The sequence below is a fragment of the Oryzias latipes genome, chromosome 10, assembly GCF_002234675.1.
Source record: "Oryzias latipes chromosome 10, ASM223467v1".
Lineage (NCBI taxonomy): Eukaryota > Metazoa > Chordata > Actinopteri > Beloniformes > Adrianichthyidae > Oryzias > Oryzias latipes.
In genome coordinates this window covers 12,255,674-12,274,814 of record NC_019868.2, presented here as the reverse complement: position 1 = coordinate 12,274,814, position 19,141 = coordinate 12,255,674, and the positions used below count along the sequence as shown (strand labels likewise).

At 39.5% G+C, this 19,141-nt stretch overlaps 1 protein-coding gene across 1 annotated transcript in view; it reads left to right on the top strand.

The window, feature by feature from the left end:
• The window catches only part of LOC101172742 (girdin), a 65,746-nt gene that overhangs the window by 20,482 nt on the left and 26,123 nt on the right, over positions 1-19,141 (top strand). The window contains exons 8-16 of the mRNA XM_023959081.1: positions 3,531-3,676; positions 3,979-4,060; positions 6,021-6,179; positions 8,251-8,397; positions 9,084-9,261; positions 9,405-9,520; positions 10,070-10,138; positions 12,445-13,140; positions 18,659-18,838. Of these exons, the coding sequence (XP_023814849.1) occupies positions 3,531-3,676; positions 3,979-4,060; positions 6,021-6,179; positions 8,251-8,397; positions 9,084-9,261; positions 9,405-9,520; positions 10,070-10,138; positions 12,445-13,140; positions 18,659-18,838 (1,773 nt within the window). The remainder of the gene's footprint in view (positions 1-3,530; positions 3,677-3,978; positions 4,061-6,020; positions 6,180-8,250; positions 8,398-9,083; positions 9,262-9,404; positions 9,521-10,069; positions 10,139-12,444; positions 13,141-18,658; positions 18,839-19,141) is intronic.

Sequence of the window (19,141 nt, the reverse complement as noted above, 5' to 3'; positions counted from 1 at the left end):
CCCTGGTGGGGGGTACGGCCCCTTTGCAACGGCGGCCGTGTCCCCGGGGTGCCGGCTTCCTGGGCCCGGCGGTGCTCTCTCTGCGCGGTGGGGGGGTTCACATTACATCTGAGCCGGGGGTGTTGGTGTCCCTGGGGGGTGGGTTCTGGTCCTTGCTCCTGAGCGCTGGGCCCCGCCAAATTTCCAACTGTGGCCGAGCCTGGTCGGGCCATATTTACAACACCCCTTGTGGGCCCTCTTTTTTCCCCGGGGTTCCCCCCTCCTGGGCGGGGGCGGCGGGCCCCTGCCTTGCTCCTCCCTGGACCAACCGTGGGCCGGGCGGATGGCTGCCTGGAGTGCGGAGCGGGTCTCCCTTGGGGGGTCCTGGCTCGTACCTGGGGTTGGGGCGGGGGGATGCCCAGAACTCCTGGGTGGTGGTGGGGTGCTCGTCTGGGGCTGTGGGCGTCCCTCTCCGGTGGGGCCCTGCGTTGGGTTCTCCCGGCGCGGCGGGGGGGCTGTTCTCCTGGTTGGGCTGGGGCGGCCCTCTCTTTCCCTCCGTGCCTCCCTGCTCTCTGGCTCTGGGGGCCTTGCGGCGGTCCTGCTGGCCCTGGCCTGGGTGGCGGGCTTGGTCGCCCGGGCGGCGGTTGTTCCCTGCCGGTTTCCGTGTGGCGTGGGGGGGATTCCGGCTGCCGCTGCTGCTGCGGTGGGGGTCTTGGGGTGGGGATGGCTGGGCGCTCTCCCTCCTTCTTTACACATTCCACCATCCATTTTAGAAGAACATGAGCACGGGTGTTGGCTCACCTTTGCACGGGCGATTTGCGTGACTGAATGACTGAAATGTTTCACACTAGTTGGTTTTAAGGCATAAGTATGCGTGTGAGCATTATCTGTTTTGTGTACATGTCGACAGATGGACATTTTTGCAGCTAGCAGGTGTGTTTGACACTTGGGTGTGTGTGTGGACAGGCTCCGCCCTTTTTGTACTGCATTTGAGCCTTACCATGGTGATTAACAACCAGTAAACTTGTTGCTTTATGTTGTTTCATGGTCTTATCCCCCTTCCCCTCCTACTATCACCCTCCTTCCCCCCCTCTCTCTAACGTCCCTCTCTCTTCTTCCCCTCTTTCCTTTTCCGTCCGGTCCAACACCAAAGATCTTCAAACATGTTTGAAATTAATAAAGTTTGGCCTCAATTACAAAAGGGGTTTATTCAGACATACCTTTGGTTTGTCTGAAGATTAATAACCCCTCTTGTTAAAGTAAAATATGTCCAACACAAGAGGCCCTCAGCTCTCATCTGTTTGCCCAGCTGTTGGACAGGACAAGGTAAAAAAAAAAAAAAAAAAAAAAAAAAAAAAAAAAAGCATAAAACAAAAGTTAATTAGAGAAATCAAAATGAAATGCTAAAATAGTAAACTGGAAAAGGTAGGTTTTATGGGACATCACTGATTGGAGGATGAACCTTGAGTTTTGAAGAAAAGGAAAAACAGAAGGATGTGATAAAGAGTTGATTGTGCAATCACACAACTTTTGCAATAGTTGTGGCCATAAGCTTAAAGAAATGGCTTCTGTCAGAAGATACTGTCATGCTAAATACCTTCGGGTTGAAAAGGTAAACAAACGTCATAATTTAACCCACCGTTTTGTTTTTAGGCATTTCATTTGGATTTCTGGAATTTACTTTTGTTTTCTGAAACATTTCACTTTTATTCACCTTTTTGGGATTGTGTTTTTTTTTCCATTTTTTAATTTTGCTTTGAATTCTAAAATGTTATGTTTTTTATTGTTTGTTTTGCTTTTTGAATGGTTTTTGCGATCTTTAAAATGTCTTACCATTGATTGATTGATTTGTTGAGTGTTGTGTTGATTGCACTTCAGGGCCACCACGCTCAAGATAAATTGGCTTGAAAGTTTTTCTCTGGTCAAGTCCTTAAATATCATAAGAGCGTTCAGATTACCCCAATGTCCACAGTACTGTCCAGTCTTCTGGTTCCTGCATTCTTTTTTTGGTTTTTATTCTCATTGGGCAGCTTAAAATTATTTTTATTGGCAATTCTGCAGTGAAGTCCAACATCTTGAAGTTTCCTTTGCTGCTGATGCTGACATTGTTGTTTTTTTCAGGCATTTGTCCTCCTGTACAGTTGAATTACAGTCTAATCTCGTCTAGAGCACGAAGTTTTATTGTCGTAAATCCAGGCACAACAAGAGGATGCATCAGAATACAGCAAAGCAGGGAGCTTGTATTCTGCTGATTGTAGCTTTTACATCACTACTACAAGCTTTTTCTTACAGAATTTTTCTTGTTTGCTCCGGATTTACAACGATTTGAATAAAGAAATAGGTAGAAATGCAATTTTAAGCTTAATTCTCTTTATATATATCCTCTATCCTCAGATGCCACATAACCATGTTAAATATACAATGTTCATTGAAGTGCATCATTAAATTGTTTTAATAAACCCAATATGCCTTCATTTTGTGAATTAAAATGTATTTTTTTAAAACAGAAAATGTAAAAAGCGATCTCCATACTTTTTGTGGCATGATGTAAAGATGACAAACCTATAGATCGTCAGTCAGGCCTTCAGCTCCCCTTCCTCAGCTTACTAGTTTGTTCACCTTTCAGCATATCCCTTCAGGGATCACCACAGTGAATCAGCTTTCACTGATTTACACAGATGGTTTTGGCAGAGATTTTTACGCCAGATGCCCTTCATGACACAACCTTGTGTTTTATCCGGGCTGGGGACCGGTACGGGGAGACGCAGACTTAGGCCCCCTTTGTGGCGACATAGTTAGGCAGTAGCGTGAAGGGTCTTGCCTAGGGACCCACACTGGATAAAGCGCATCACACCCCTGGGAAACGCACCCTGGTTTCCCAGTCCCACACGAAACCAACTGGGACATTCAGCTGCTAGCCCTACTCAGTATTACATTAAAACAATATTTCCCTGCTTGAATCCAAAGCCTTGTGTTTCAGTCATGAAGATCAAAACAGCACAAAGTGACCTCAGTTGTGGATGATAGAATCCTTCTTAACAACTGATCAGCAACAGAAAAGGAGTATCTACATCGAATCCCTTACAGAAAAGATTCAGGAAATTATTCTTAATAATGAGCTTTAATCGACAAGGTTTGCCCGAAACCAAAACTGAGCTTTAGCTGACAATAAATGTTCTGTCTTGGGGGTTTTAAAATGCAAAATAATCTACTTAAAATTCCAAATTTAGCTGTCAGGTTCTTGTTTTTCCCCTTTTTTTCAGTTGTTTTCTATTGCAGAAATCTTTTGTTTTTGTAGGCTACCGACATATGTTTTTTGTCAATTTGTTTTTTATGCAAGAAAAAGCCTCAGAGATTAGATAGCAAAGTCACACCATAATTTCGAAAGAAAATTCATCAGCAGAGGTTTATTGCTTCCTTCATTCAAATATGGAGGTTACAACAAGTGATGTAGTTTGTAGATTTTATTCTCCAAAAGTGTAGAATTTTTTAAAGCTTTTATCTTCTTCCAACAACACACCGGTCATTTTTCCTTTGTCCCTCTCTCTCAGAGGATAGCGGAGCTGTGTCGGGAAAGGGAAGCCCAGGTTGATTCAACCGCAGCAGTCCCAGGTGGCCACAGCCAAGAGCCGCCCCAGAGTCTGCCGCTCCAGCTGGCCGACAGCAAAGCCAAACTCCGTCGGCTCAAACAACAACTGTGAGTTAGATTCGGTTTGTGTCTGTGTGAGTGTGAGACAAAAACTCCACAGAGAATCATTAAAAATCAGAAGAAGTAACAAAGGTTTTTGTGAATAATGTACACATTTTGTCACCTACGCAAAATCTATCTCTGTTAAACAATGCAGTTCAAATTGAAAATCACTAAAAAGATCAAAGAAAACGATAAAAAAAGATACAACTCTTGAAAAGCATCAGTTATTATTACAATAACTGGAAAAGACGGAAAAATGAAGCTATATTTGCAGCCAAATTTGCAGTGATAATAACTTTGATTTTCAGGGAAGACAAAGGAGACCAGCTATTGGATTACAAGCATGAGATTCAGACCATGGAAGAGCAGCTCAAAAAGCTTCAAAAAGAGGTGAATGCACAGTGGATGTACACACAATTTTGTTCTTTTTTTGCTCCCCACTATGGACACTGTTGAAGAAAACCCCACATTGCAGATAATTTTGTGAATTCTGCACAAATGCCTTAAACAACCTTAAAGTGGAGTTTCATCTAAAGTAATATGTTGGACGTTCCTGAAAACTGATTGTCACAGGTCAAACTAATACCGGCAAAAGAAAGAAACCATTCGTGAAACTTAAACTTTAAAAGCTACCTTTCAGTGAAAGCCCGCACCCAAATTTTTGCATAATTTTGAAGTATGTTTGTACATATTCACCACGAATATAAAATGTAACCACAGAATCTTTTTGAAAGAGAAATATGTTTGTTCTAAAGTTTGAGCAATGCAGTCATCAAGTAAATGTTGACTACGGTGCTCATGTATGAAGCTTATCCAGTGGTTATTTGGTGAACTGCCCTGCTTTCTGTTCCACAAGCTTTAGTCTGGAAAGATGTCATTTGGTTTAGCATGAGGCTTAAAAACTTTCCAAGCCTAACAAAGGCAGAAAGTCAACTAAACATTTAAATGGTCATTAAAATGTCCTCTAATTGTCAAAAACTAGTGATGAAGGACCCAAAACCAGCCTCTGATGGCAGGAACTAAAACTTTAATTAAGTTGTATGGCCTGTAGGACACGCCCCCGTCCTTGCCGCCCTCTCCTGACACGCCCCTCACTCTTCCCCTCTTCTCCTGCCACCCTGGTAAGAGCTGACAAATTCCTAAAAACACAATTTTTTCAAAATGGCAACTGTTCTGTTGGTTTTATCTCCATAGCAACCATATTTTTTTTGGTTTGGCTTGGGGTGACGGACAGATCTATGTAGTTTTTGATTAATCGGCAAAAGAGAATTTATGGATTTTCTCGGCAGCTGAAGTTGTTTTTTTTTTTTTTGGGTTAACCACTCCCACATTCCTAATATGTTCATATTGTATGTCGTATCATTTCATTCAGCCAAGAATTAATATAATACATTTTCACAATGTTTGTGAAATTTTTAGTGAGGTTTTGCATATGTGGCGGGTGACATTTTCACTCAATATACTGTATATTCCTTGCAAACCAGGGCTGCTGTGGGAAATAATAATCAAAACATAAAAGGGAGAAATAAGAAGGTAACAACGCATTTGTCCCACCAAACAACAACTGATAACTATAGACACTGCAATATACAAAGGATTATTAACTTAATTCAGAACAGCTGTAGATAATTATAAACTTAAACCTGTAAAACAGATCTTTAAAAAAAACAAAAAACTTAAAATATCCTCTCTAATAATATTTTTGCAGTAGTGCATCTGGGTAAAAAAAACAAAAAAAAAAAAACGAAGTAAAATAAAAGTAAAAATGTATGTAAAAGTACTACAATATGCAAAAACCTTCCATAACATCTGAGGATAGATTTTTCTTTAAAGGTTATTTTCTATGGCAAAAAACCCCCAAAACAAAACATTATCAAATTATGAAAATTTCACTTTTTGGAATTAAAAATCAATAGTTTAGTGACAACTATTTTACACAGCCAAACAGAACTGGTCAAAACTACTTATATGAAAGATTTGTCAATTTTCTATGGAACGGTATCAAATTAAATCGGGAACTTTGAAACTTATCTTGACACTTGGCGCAACATTTCCAGCAGATCCAACATTTAAAAAGCTCCCGGCTCCTTATTGGTTTTCTGGAAGGTTTTTGCAGTGGGACATGGTGAAAAAAGCTGTGAAAAGTCAAGTGGCATGTAGGAAGGGAAAATCTTGCTGTGTGATTTTTTTTGTGACTAAAAAAAAAACAGATTAGGTTTTTTTGTAATGTTGTTACATTGATTTTAAAATAAAAATTCTTTATTCATGTGCAATATTTGGTCAATAATTATTTTAGCTCACACCCGACACCCTGTGGTACATGACCATGTGCAATTGATTGTGCTTGCAGAACCGTTCTCTGCAGAGTGACGCGAGATGCATGCGAGCACTGCGGGATGAGCTGGACTGCGCCCGAGAGCGAGCTGGACGGACGGAGCAGCTCCAGACTGAGCTCCAGAGCTGTAAACACAGATTACGCAGCCTGGAGCTCACGCGCACTCAGCTGAAGGTACAAACCTGTGCAAGCTGCAACGGCGCACTTACACAGACCAAATGCATACAGATTTTCTCAGATGGTCTCTAGAAAAACATCACACGCCTCACAAATGATAGTATATTGGCATTTAAAATATTCTTACCAAATACAAGAATATATGCTATGCAAAGCACAAATTTGAAGAGAGGTGATTTTAAAATCTCTTTTAAAGCCTTCTGTATTTGAATACCTATCATTTTTAAGAACCTAATACTGCTTAAACCTAAAAGCCTTATTATTTCCCCTCTCAGTGTTGAGTGTTTTAATCAAAAGTGAGCATGAACAACGATAAAGTCAAAAGCCAGAGTATGAGATTATATTAGATGGTGTCATCTGGATTTATAGCTTGGAGCTGCTCTGCTGATGAGGAGCGAGAGCTTCAGTTATTAGAACTTTTACATCCAAATGAGATTTATTTTAAAGTAGTAGAACTGCTCTGAGTCAGAAGAAGGTGTTCATGTCCTTGTAAAATGGAAAAAAACTCTGTCCCCATCTCAGGCTTATTTGATTAAGTTTTTGAATCTTTACACCCCTGTTACAGCTGAAGCAGCTCGCCATATTTATATTTTTTCTTTTTTTGTGTGGTGTTTAATTAAGTTCTGGAAATGTGAACTTGCATGTGGTGTTGAAACTGGAGAATTTTGCTCTTTCCTTGCTTGTTCCTCGCATAAAAAATCAAAAAGAAGCTAATTCAGTTTAATTCCAACTTGAATGCTACCTTAGGCCATCAATTCGTGTTCTACTAAAGAACGGAAACAACATTTTTTGCTCAAAAGGGCTGCAGATTATTAAAAAAAAATCAATTTATGGGTAAAGCTTTTAGGTAATTTTATTTTCCCACCCCAAATAACAGAATATATTTTCTTGACCTTAGCAAAAAAAATACATTAGTTTGCTTCCAAACATTCATTTAAATCTACCGTAGCACAAAGGTCAATTCTAACACAACTCCAATGAATGAACAAAGAGGATGACGGCAGATGTCAATACATCCTCACAGTGATCTTTTAAGCCTGATTTATGCTGAAAAGCACCTTTTTTGAGAGAAAGTTTCACCATTAAAAATGTATTTCAAAAAAAGCTAATAGTTTAAGATGGATGATATAAGCCGGCGATGTGGTGGGAGTGAAGCTCCTTAGAGGTAGTAAAGGAGAGAAGAGGGTTCCAAAACTTCAAAGCATTCTGGATAACTCCACCCATCCCCTCCACTAGCTCCTGGACCACTACATAAGCACACAGACAGCTAAACTAAGACTCCCCTCATCAAGGACTGAGCGCCACAGAGGGTTTTTTACTTCCTGTGTCAATAAAATTATATAACTCCTCCATAAAAACCTGTAAACTTCATAGAAGCATCTGACATCATTTTATATTCATTTTACACACTGGAAATTTGTACTGCACAGTACTTGTTACTTAGCTTTTTCTTTTTCCTTTGTTAGTTGGATATTGGAATTTGTTGATCTGAGCTCTGTTCAAAAAAAAAAAAAGCAATATCCCCCTGGTATAAATAACGTCTTTTGATTCTGGTAAATCAAGACCTACCTTTTAATATTTCCTTTGGAATTTGAGTGAAAAATAGTGGGAATTGATGTTTTTACTCACACTTTGTGTGTGTGCCAGAGCAATTGGTCTAGTGTGTAAAGCCAACCATGTAGTTGTAAATGGCTTTCTAAAAAAGGCTTGAATTTTACTAAATTCAAAAAGAGATTGGGGGGAATCAGAGAAATAGTAGAAGTTTGAACTTTTTTTCTTTTGTCAAAATCCTCCTTTTCTTATGCAGATGTTTTTGATGTTATGCATTTTTTAAATTATTGTTTTTAATGAGAGTTTAAACAATTTAATTTTAAAACAGAATTTAGTTTAATATGTTTTTGGCTAATATAATAATAATCACTTAAAAATGACAAAAGCATGAAAAACATGTACATATAAATAACTGGGTAAAGGCTGCAATCAACAGTTTCCCCCTGAAACTGTTTAGATAGAATTTACCATTTCTAAAATGCTTCCTGTTTCTGCTTTTGTGTGGCTGTCCCTGCAGGAGCAGCAGCAGCTCTGCGCAGCGTTGCAGGAGACAAAAACTCTTCTGGAGGAGCAGCTGACTGACGCCCGGGAACGCTGCTCCTTGCTAAGGGAGCTGGAGAGGGACAATCTTCTGCTGCGTCAGAGGATCATGGATGTTGAGGCGGTGGGTTGGCCTGTTTAAACATTTCAGTTGAAGGCCGTGTCACACAGCCACAACATACATTTTCCACGTATAAAATTTCAGTCTTTTGTGATACATGCTAGGTATACATAATTCCCAAGTTTTTCTTGCGTTCATCATTCGTCAGTGAGCGTAGATGTCTGTCGAGTGTTTCAGCCAACGGGACTTTATGTGAATTAGGTTTTGAGCTGTTCAGCTGAGAATTATGCAGTTTATACTTAATTCACGTCGTTTTTACACATGTTTTTATGTAAATCTTACACAATTGTTTGGGATTTTTGTAGGATTTGTGGTTTCCCATGACCGTTTCATGTATGTCTAACATACTTTTTCATTGCGCATACGACGCACATGTCACGTTAGAATTACGTAATTGATGCACACATTTTAGGTCAAATTTGGCGTTTATGCAGATTTCTGTGTTATTTGCGTGGTTTATTCGTACTTGCATGGTTTTAAAGGGGTTGATTGGTGATACATCTCCTCACATTTTTCAGGTATGTTCACTATGCGCAAAATGCATGTAGTGGCTGTGTGACACGGCCTTAATACTTTTCTTGCACATTCACAGTTAAAGTTTGCATTAAAATGAATAACTTCTGAGCTGTGATAAACCTTTTTTTTACGGCAAAAAGCTGAACACTTGTGATGTGTTCATTTGTGTGTAGGAGCGGGACACTGAGAGGCAGCGTGTTGATGAACTACTGGAGATGAACATGAGCCTCGAGGCGGACCTGAGGCATGCCATCTCCAGCAGGGAGAATGTTCCTGCTCCGGCTGCCGTGATTCACCAGCGTTTCCTCCGCTCAGAGCTCGATTCTGACGAGGAGATAAGCGAATTGACAGGTCAGAGCAGCTGCATTTCTGCACCTTTTTAACAACAGTATTCACAATCCAATATGTTAAGGTATTTGTGAATTTTAACTTTCACAAATTAACTTCTTTACAATTTCTTTCTGCTTCATTTTTTTTCTTCCTCAAATTTTCAGATCATAAACCACTGAGTGTGGAAGTAGGTGAGGCTTCGACACTGATGCTCCTTGGAGCAGAGCAGGAAAACGCAGAGCTGAGGAGACGACTTGAGGAGCTTCAGGCCCATCAGGAGGTCTGGCTTTGGTTGTTAAATGTTCTGACTCAAAATTTATTGAGTGAATGAATGACCCTGGAGGGTCTAAGGGCAGGGATGCTCAGTTTAGTTTAGTCTGTTTAGTTAGTTCAGTTTAGAATTGAACTCTGTGTATTTAAGATCCTTGTAATTTTATCACTTTACAATTACCGGTACAAAGCCCATTGAGACAACTGTTGTCGTGATATTGGGCTATATAAATAAAATTGAATTGAATTAAATTCAATGAATGAATAAACAGAAATAACCAACATTCATGAAAGGTACAATAAAGTAGAAAGCATATAAAAATCATAAGTACAAAAGACATAAAAAACAAGTGAAAACACAAACTACAAACTTAAAAACTGAAGGGCTTAAAATTTATTTTCAACATTTTCCTTTGAAGCTAAAACATCTAAAAGGATCAAACTTTGGAAGCTAAGAAAGGAAATGAGAAGGCTTATCGTTCTGCCATATTTGCATAGATGAACATGAGGCAGGAAATGCCAGATGAAAGCCTAAATGATCTGTTTCCACTCAACGCAGGTGAACTCTCCAGATGCAAAAGATGAGCTGTCCTGTTTGGAGATGGAGCATCAGAACACACTCAGAGAGGTGAGCACAGGGGAAAGACTCGGCTGACATTCACCCCTGATCAAAACCTTATGACTATTTAAGAAATTGCATGAATTTACATTTTGCATGGCTAGATCATAGCAAGGAGCTTCAAAATGCAAAAGGAAGAAATGGTAACAAGAAGCCAAACCTTTTAACAAGCATAAAAAAAAAAGAAATTTAAATGAAATGGACAAAAATTTAGGACTAAAAAACCCTGTTACGTCTTCTAAGCAGAATTCAAAGGGTCCAAACAAAACGCTTATTAATGAGAAGCTCCAACATTTTTGTTAAATTAGTTTGGGCATGCTTGATGTGAGAGTCTCTAAAAGGCTTATGGGAAGGTTGGTCTGAGTGGTGAGGATGGCTTCATGAAGAACAGCCACTGTCTAGAACTGATGTCCAGTTTTGTACACATTCCTTTGCCGTCCATTTTCAAATGTTCTCAATTGGATTGGAAGTCAGGAGAATGTGCAGGATGGTCCAATAGAGTGAGGTTATTGAAAAAAGTCATTTGTCAGGTGGGCGATGGGAACTGTGTGCTGGTGACTGGGTTGAAAAAACAGTCACCAGCACACAGACGAGGGGGCCTCAGTCATGACAAATGCCCCCTGCAACATCTCCACAAAGCCAGCTGTGGTTTGATGCCCTTGCACAACACGAAGCTCCATTGTTCCATTAAAGAAAAAGGCACCTCAGACCATGATGGCGTCTCCTCAAATGTGACGTGTAAAAAAACATTTCGGGTGGGATCTCTTGTTATGTCAGTGACATGGAATCACAAGAGCAGACAGGTCTCAAAGTCCAACGGGGCAATTTTGTGGCGTTGATGGAAACGCCTTTGAAGACACTTTTTGTTTAGATACCGCCTGATCATTACTGGGCAACAGTCAGTACCAGTATTGGCCTTAATTTGGGTCAAGGATGCAAATTTCTTGCATTTTCTGAACTGCTCTTAAGAGTTTGATCAGGAGTATGTGATATGTCAAGGCTAGCTCCACCAATACCAACCATCCAGATTCCAGAAGTTGTAAAACTGCTCGGCAAAGTTCTACTCCTGTAGCAAATAAATGATTCATATTCTTCTTGTTTTGTAACCAGGGTGGGTTGTTTAAAAATGATCTGAGTTTGTACCTTACTCTGCATGCTGTCACACATTTATGTCACAGTTTTAAGTTTTGTCTTTTAGCCAGATAGCAGTTAAAGGTTTGAACCAGCAATAATAAAGCAGTCAATATTAAGGCTGCCACAGTTGTTCAAGACCTGAGGTTAATGAGACGAGTTAATTAGACATTTTGGGTTCTTTTGAGACCAGTTTGTTCACTCACACTGTGTGCTGAGCATTTCTGTGCTTGTTCAAAAGCTTAGAGCTCAATTATCCTGCAGAATATTTAAATTACAGTTCACTGCTTTTGTTCTCTATTGTTCCTGATGGTCACAAACATTTAAAATATGTAAAAATATAAAGGAAGATTCCTTGTGAATAATATCTGTGCAGTCAAGTCAGGGAGGGTTGGTGATGGCGACGCCGTTTGTGTATGCTTGGTTCTAAGCAGCAGCACAAAAGACTTTAAATGAAGCAATCAAAATGGGATTGAAGCCTACACTTTGACCTGTAATTCAAGCGGTTTAACCAAATCACCAGTTTGTAATTTTAGCAGTGACATTGGCTGTTATGCTAACATTTAAACGTCTGCCCTGGAGTAAAACTTTACGTCTGCACTTCAATCACATCTTGATTACTTCATTTCAAATCCATTGTTGCTGTTCACAGCGGTTACTTAAGAAAAATGGCATCTTTTTCTAAAAACCAAATAACTATATGTTGAAGCCACACTTGTCAAATAATATAATGGAAGAATAACCGGTAATAAAAAGTTTACTGTTTGAAACACAAATTAGCATTCTGTTTCTCGTCCTAGACTGCACTTTGAAGTATTTCTGCTGTCTTTGTTAACTGAAGTTGGTCTCCTAAAGGATATATTCATGTTTTTGTGTTTCAATCTTGCCTTATTTTTTCAAATATATGGAACATATAAAGTACAGCCAGAGGATATTTTCCCACATTTCCTTCATTTTTTAAAGTTTGTAGCTTACAAAGTGGAAACATTTTAATTCATTGCTATTACAAAGTAGAAATTTAAGACCCGTCTGCTCTTTCGATTCTTTTTTGTTTTAATCCAAAATGCTACTTTAAAAAAATGTTTTCTTTGGTGGGTTTTAGGAAAGGTAGACAAAGATGAAAGAATAAGATAAAAGGTTTATATAAAATCTTTAAAGTGCTTTCTTTATTTCCATTTTTTCAGTTTCAAAACCTGAAGAATGAAAATGCCACTTTAAAACAACGCCTGGAAGAGCTGCTGACTCAGCTTCAACACCTGAAGGACTCAGGAAAAGCGAGAGACATTAAAAAACTGCCCAGAGAAGATGAAGAGATTGTTAGAGGAGTCCAGGGCTGTGAATCCTGTAGGATAGAAGGGGAAGGGAGGGTGAGACTGATGGAGGACAGGGAGAAAACGGGAGACATCATTGGGAGTCAGCGGGAAGCAGGAGTAGGAGAGGAGGGCCTTCATGCTCAAGAGGGAAGATGTGATCCGTGTGAAATTGAAATTCAGGCCAAAAGGCGAGGAGAAGCAGAGGGAGGACAGAAAGAAAGGCACAAATGGGACAAAGATGGAGAACCAAAGGAGGAACAGGCTGTCATGACTGAAAGTTCAGAGATCCCAAAACATCCCATGGAGGACCACAGTGAAGTCAAATATACAAACCCAGCTGTGTTTGCCCTGTCTGGTCCTGATGTGAAGCTTCTGACAAAACAGCTCCAGGAGGCCCAGGAGGAGGTGGACCGACAGGTGGAGCTGGCTCAGAACCTGCGTTCAAAGCTGGCAGAGCAAAGCAGGAAGACATGGGAGGCAGAGCAGAAGCTGGTCCTCTCGGAGTCTGAGCTGCAGCGCCTGAAGAAAGCTGCAGAGAGCCTGCTCGAGGCTCGAAGGCAGATAGAGGTAAGGATGAGGAGAAAAAAAACACCTTGTAGTTGGAATAGCAGGTCTTTTATCAGGCAGATAAAATGTCAGAAAGACGGTTTTCAAAAATACATACATTTATTAAAAATATAGTCCAGAAAAATAGATGGTTTATAGGAAAGAGACACCAAAAATGCTACTTACGTTAAAGTAACATTAACTTTAAAACTACCCAGGTAGAAGAAAAAGTAATCAACCAAAATTTTTACTTGAGTAAGAATAAATCAGTAAATAGTGACAACAGCACTGAAGTACTTTGAACTTATGTGCTTTATAGTTTATATTTGCAGATGCTGAAATAAAATGTTTTGTTAACTAAATAAAAGTAAACATTACTGTGTTTACAGTATTTTTCATTGGTGGAGTGCTGAGTGCTCTTGTCTCACAGCGAGAAGGCCCTGGTTCAAATCCTGGCATGGTTCTTCCTGTGTTTGCATGTTGTCTCCGTGCATGCGAGGGTTTTCTCTGAGCCCTCCGGTTTCCTCTCTCAGTCTAAAAACATGCTTCAAATGTTATTTGGTGTCTCTAACCTGCTCCTAGATGCACACGTGTGTGTGTCTGTTTGGCCCTGCAACAGACCTGCAACCTGTTCAGGATGTCTACAATTCCAAAATCCAGTGACCAAGAAAATTTCGCAGAAGTCTCTGCAAAAAATGGTGTGCATCGATGCTCACTAAATTGACAACCATGGACCACAATGCATTGCAGATGAATGATTTTTTTTAATGGGAAAAGACTGTATTTTAATTATTGACTGTATAAGAGAAGTGGACTGAGGGAGTGAGACGTCACCCATAGAAAATAACTTGTTTCCGGTTCCAACCAAAGGAAGTCAATTCAGCTGCCGTTTTTCCGTGATGCGACCATCAGCATGTTGGAACCAGACAACCTCAGTAAGCCGTGATTGGTCCGTGTCTGTCTGAGTTTACATGTCTATGGCAAACCCTTTTGAACGTTCAACGTGGGGCCACCTACTTTTATTGAGGCATCTTATTGGTCAGTTTAAAACTTGACTAATTTGCACTACAGTAGAAATGTCATGGAAAAAAAAGGATTAGCAAGAACATATTTTAAAAGGTTGCAAAACAAGAATGGTTACTCTGACTAATCTGACTAAGAAGTCTCTGAGGTTTTGGCTTTTTAGAACGTAAGGAGGAAGGGGTCGCTCAGTCCAGTTCTCCCATACAGTGAATGATTTTATTGCATTTTTTAGAAGCCATCCAAATTTTCACGATCAGAACACAGTGGATTAATAAATAGGCTTTGTAAAATGTTTATATTTATTAGGTTTTCGGTGAGCTTGGGGTTGGAATCGCTTTTAAAATCCAGGAATCTGGGTCTTTGGACATATCCTTGATCTTTTTAGTGGAAGATGTTTCACTTTTTGTCCAAGAGGCTTTCTTATTTTATTATAAAGTAATGAAATGTTTTGGGGTGACCCTGTGCCAACGACGATCACTTAAAGCGCTGCAAAGCATCCTTTAAAATGTCACAGATATTGGCCTTAAACATATTACAGATGGAATTCAAAATAATCTTTAAAAGTTTCATTCATGTTTGGAATAAATGAGGAGTTCAACGGATCACTGCGGATCAGTAGCCACGGTTCCGCACACATGTACCGCAGAGTGTCCCCTCGCCGGTCCTCGTGCGCACCTCGCGCGTGCATCGTGAAAATGAACTGTCTGTTCACACCGAACACAATTCGTGTGTCAAATTCATTTTTAACAGGCCTGTTAAAAATCCCAGAAAGCAACTGAAGCTTTGTTTAGAGCTGCATATTCTGATAAAGAACTAAAAAGCCAGTTAGGCCTCTACACTGGCCTCCCACCTACTAAATGATCAGACAAATCACAGAGACTATTGATAAAACTAACAGTATTAAGCTAATTGCTTTGCACAAAATGTTACATTTTCATGCATTAAGTGTTCAAAAACTCAAAAACCTTTTTCTGACAAGATTTATGATTTCCTTCATTTAAAAAATGATCTTTTGCGCAACCAATACAACTCCTCCTGACTTCCAAATGTTTGAGCAGATAAACAGAAATAAATCAATGTTTCATGTTTAAACATGTTTTTGTTGTTGTTACTGTCGTGGCAATCAGTAAATAGAATTGTTAAAATGATCACTCTTGATATCTGAGCAATCACTTCATAATGTTATAATAACTGCTGCTAATTATTATCATTACTATTGCAATAGTAGCCTGTGGTTTTGTTTTTTTTGGGGAAATTAGCAGTAAACAGGTCCTGTGGAGCCCTTCGTACTACTCAGACTCCATAAAATAGCCCTCATCCTCAAAAAGGTTGGTGATCCCCTGCTCTTAGCTTTCAGTGTCCTTCCACATGCCATCCATGTTAAAGTATGTTGCTGGTCCACTGTGGTCATACAGTCAAAACTTAATTACTTTACAGTATTTACCTTTTAATGCCATTAGTTTCTGATACTTTGTGTATGCCTAGAATAAATTGTGACATTTAAAAAAAAAAAAAAAAAAAAAAAAACTGCACAAAAACAGTCCTGCAGAAGCTGAGTAGAAGTACTGGTTTATTGCATGACTCTAAAAGTATGCAAAAGTACAAATGCATGGTGCAGAAAAACTGCTCTGAGAACTACAATGTTTTTACCAAAGAGACTTAAGTAAATGTAACTGAGTAAATTGATATTTATAACAGTGATGACATAATGATAATTTTTTATTCAACAACTGCACAAAAGTACAGGAATATTTAGTTAGATGGAATCCAAATAAAGGAAAAGATCGTGATCACATGATGTGATTCAGGTTTGCTGTTTTAATGAAATCTCCCAAATCAGAAATGTCTGCTTATAGCGCTGCTGGTGTTTGCCATCTGGAATGTAATCATACAGAAAGCATTATATGAATAAATGTCGAGCCTCTGCAAAACACAAGTGTCTCTGTTTGTGGCAAATAACAAGTAAGTGAATGACTGAGACTGGGTGGGAGTGAGAGGAGATCACTGCCAGCTCTTCAGAGTGCACTGATGAAGATGAGGAAATCAATATCTGGCAGTGAGGAGGGTAAGACACAGACTGAGGTTAGTTGTAGTGAGAAGATGAAAGAAGAGAACCACCAAAGCAGTGCCATCAATCTGCCTTCCTCTAAAATTTTGCATCAAGTTGCAAAATGGAAATGTGCAAGAGGACTGAAGAGACGACCTAAACAGAAAGAAAACTTGGTATAAATACAAGAAAATGGACCTAAAAGTTGTAAACTGATGAGAAAAAAGCAGCATACTCATAAACGGAAGGGCATAAAAAGAACAGGTGGCGTAACAATAATGTGGCACCTGTGAATAAAACCAAGTGCTGAATGTTGAAACAGGTGTTCAACTGAGGATCAGTGACAATATAGGAAAGGTAGTAGAAACCAAAAACATTGTATGTTGCATTAAAAAGTGGAAAAAAAAAACAGGTGAAGACAAATCAAATGAGATTTGGCTGAATGACAAACTGTCATTCATAGTTTGATTCCCACCTGCCAAAGAAATGGATGGCTTTGCTTGCATTCAACTCCAGAAACAGATGCTGTTTCCTGTCTGCCTGGAAAAGACGGGTAAAGGCGAGCCTTCTCTTTTGAGTCTTGGTCGTCTCAACACACTGTTGCACAATTCTCCTTGTTTTATAAAAAAACTCTGTTATGGGCTCATCCCTGTGTTCTCAACTCCTCATTCTTTTGGCCCTCTCTCTTCCTAAAGGGACACTAGAGGCAGCTTTCTAGATTCTAGATAAACTCCCATCATATCTATCCAGTTATTGTTCAGCTGTTCCTAAACAGTTACAGACACTTGGGGCATGTGATGTTCATCTAACCCTTGTGCTATCCTAGGCACTTTAACATTGGAAGTTGGGTCATCTAGACCCACTAGACAGTGCGCTGAACCTTTTCTCTTTAGTGATTTATGATCTTCACTGGTGTCCATGGATTACATGAAATCTTTCCACCTTTATCCACCTTTGTCATGGTAGGGAGAACACATCCATGTAAGGCTGGGGTCATCTAAGATAGCACAAGGGTTAAGAACACGCTAAATTCTTATTTTTGAATGCGAGTATATCCTATGGTGTTCACACTGGACAAACAGGGAGGGGCTTCTCCTTCCTTTAACTTTTTCTACCGTTTATTGTGGTCTTGGTGCGAAATGTTGAAGCGGTCCAAATCTTGTGAATTTCAGCTCAGTGGACTTGTGGTAGAGTGTCCACCTTGAGACTGGAAGGTTGTGAGTTCAAATACAGGCTGAGATATACCAAAGACTCATTACCTCCCTGCTTGACACTCCCTATTATGGGGTTGGATTGGGGGTTAAACCGGGCATGTGACAGCTGATGGGGCTTTTATCTTACTCCACGCTTTTTCTTTCACAGTCGTGCACAAACCGCAATTCTCCCACAATTCTTCCTTCGCAAATATTAATTTCTTCTCAGTTCTTCACATCAGTGAATTAAAGGAGATGCCATCCATACGTCACCACCAAATCCCAGTCCCTTATTGGTCAAAGTTTGAACTGGTTTAACTTTCAGCATGCATTCACTGGACATACGTTTTGTACAAAAAAGTTTGTAGAGGCTTTTGTAGCTACGCGTGAATGCAAAAGTTTTGAAGCCGGGACCCTGAAACACACGTTTACGTGTGTTTACATAGACTTTTCGTTGGAAGTGGTTGCTTGAAGGCATGTTGCAGAGGGTGGTGTGAACGTATAGCTTGAACGTAGCTTTGCTCTTAATTGAAGACTTATTGGCTTCATTGTTGCTGTGTCATTGTTGTAGCCTCTTAGCCAGGTCTTCCTGATAAAAGACAATCAATTTTATCCTGGTAAAACAAATGTTACCAATAAAAAAAAGACAAAAAGTTAAACACAAGGTGATCAAAGCTAATCTCCTTAAATTGAATAATTAAAAGGAAACAATTTAAAACCATGTTTCCAATATTTTAACAGCTTTTCAGCATTTTTTGAAATTATTTTATCACAGCTGTTATTTTTGTCTATATGCTATGTAACATCTAAAGGAACCACTACCTCCATGGCATCAGCATCAGTCAGCATTATGTAGATGTACAGGGTTTGTGAGAATAGAACCTATACATACACAGATTTTAGTTTACATTTACAGTCTTTACTGAACTCCATCCTTTTGAAATGAGACTCAGAGCTGTAGTTGTAAATGCAATATATATGCATGCATTTCGACTTTGGGTAATGAATGTGACCTGCTTCACTAAATTAGTTGCAAACTAAAAGATTTTTCAATTTAACAAGTTCATCTTAAACAAAACAAAAAACTTATAAAACAATTTAGTTTCCATATGCTTGGAAATATCATTTTAAACCTCCTTTTTTTGAACATGATAAAAAGGAAAGATCTGGGGTTTAAAATATTTCAAAGGAAAGATTTCCATGATGCCATATAGATCCCTTGGTACACATTCATGCTCATGACAACAGCTGAGTGAGTTTTCTGCTTCCTCCGCAGGTTCTACAGTCAGAGGGTCTGGCCATGGAGGAAGAGCTGTGCCGCCTCCGAAGCCAGGTGGAGCTCCAAAGGATGCAAACCACGGTCATCGCCACCCTGGAAGGGGAACGCGCTGCCCTGGAGAGAGACCGAGACGCTCTGCGCAGCACGGCCGATGCTCTGCGGTCTGCCCAGCGCAAGGTTAGCAACAGTTACTCAAACACTCAAAGAGGCACAGACAAATCTGTGAAAAATAAAGAATTATTATACAAACAACCCAAAGAAAAGGAGGAGTTAGTCTGAGTATAGACACATGTTTTCAAATGAATTCAGTTTTTTGTTGTTGTGATTAAATTCGTATTTTTACTCACATATCTGAAAACAAGTAACTTATATTTTTATGATAGAAATCACAAACCCATGGGATTGGACAGCTGTGAATTATTTAAATACACATTTCACTTTAACCCTTTACAGTTTGGGCCTCTGAACTTTATTTTTCTA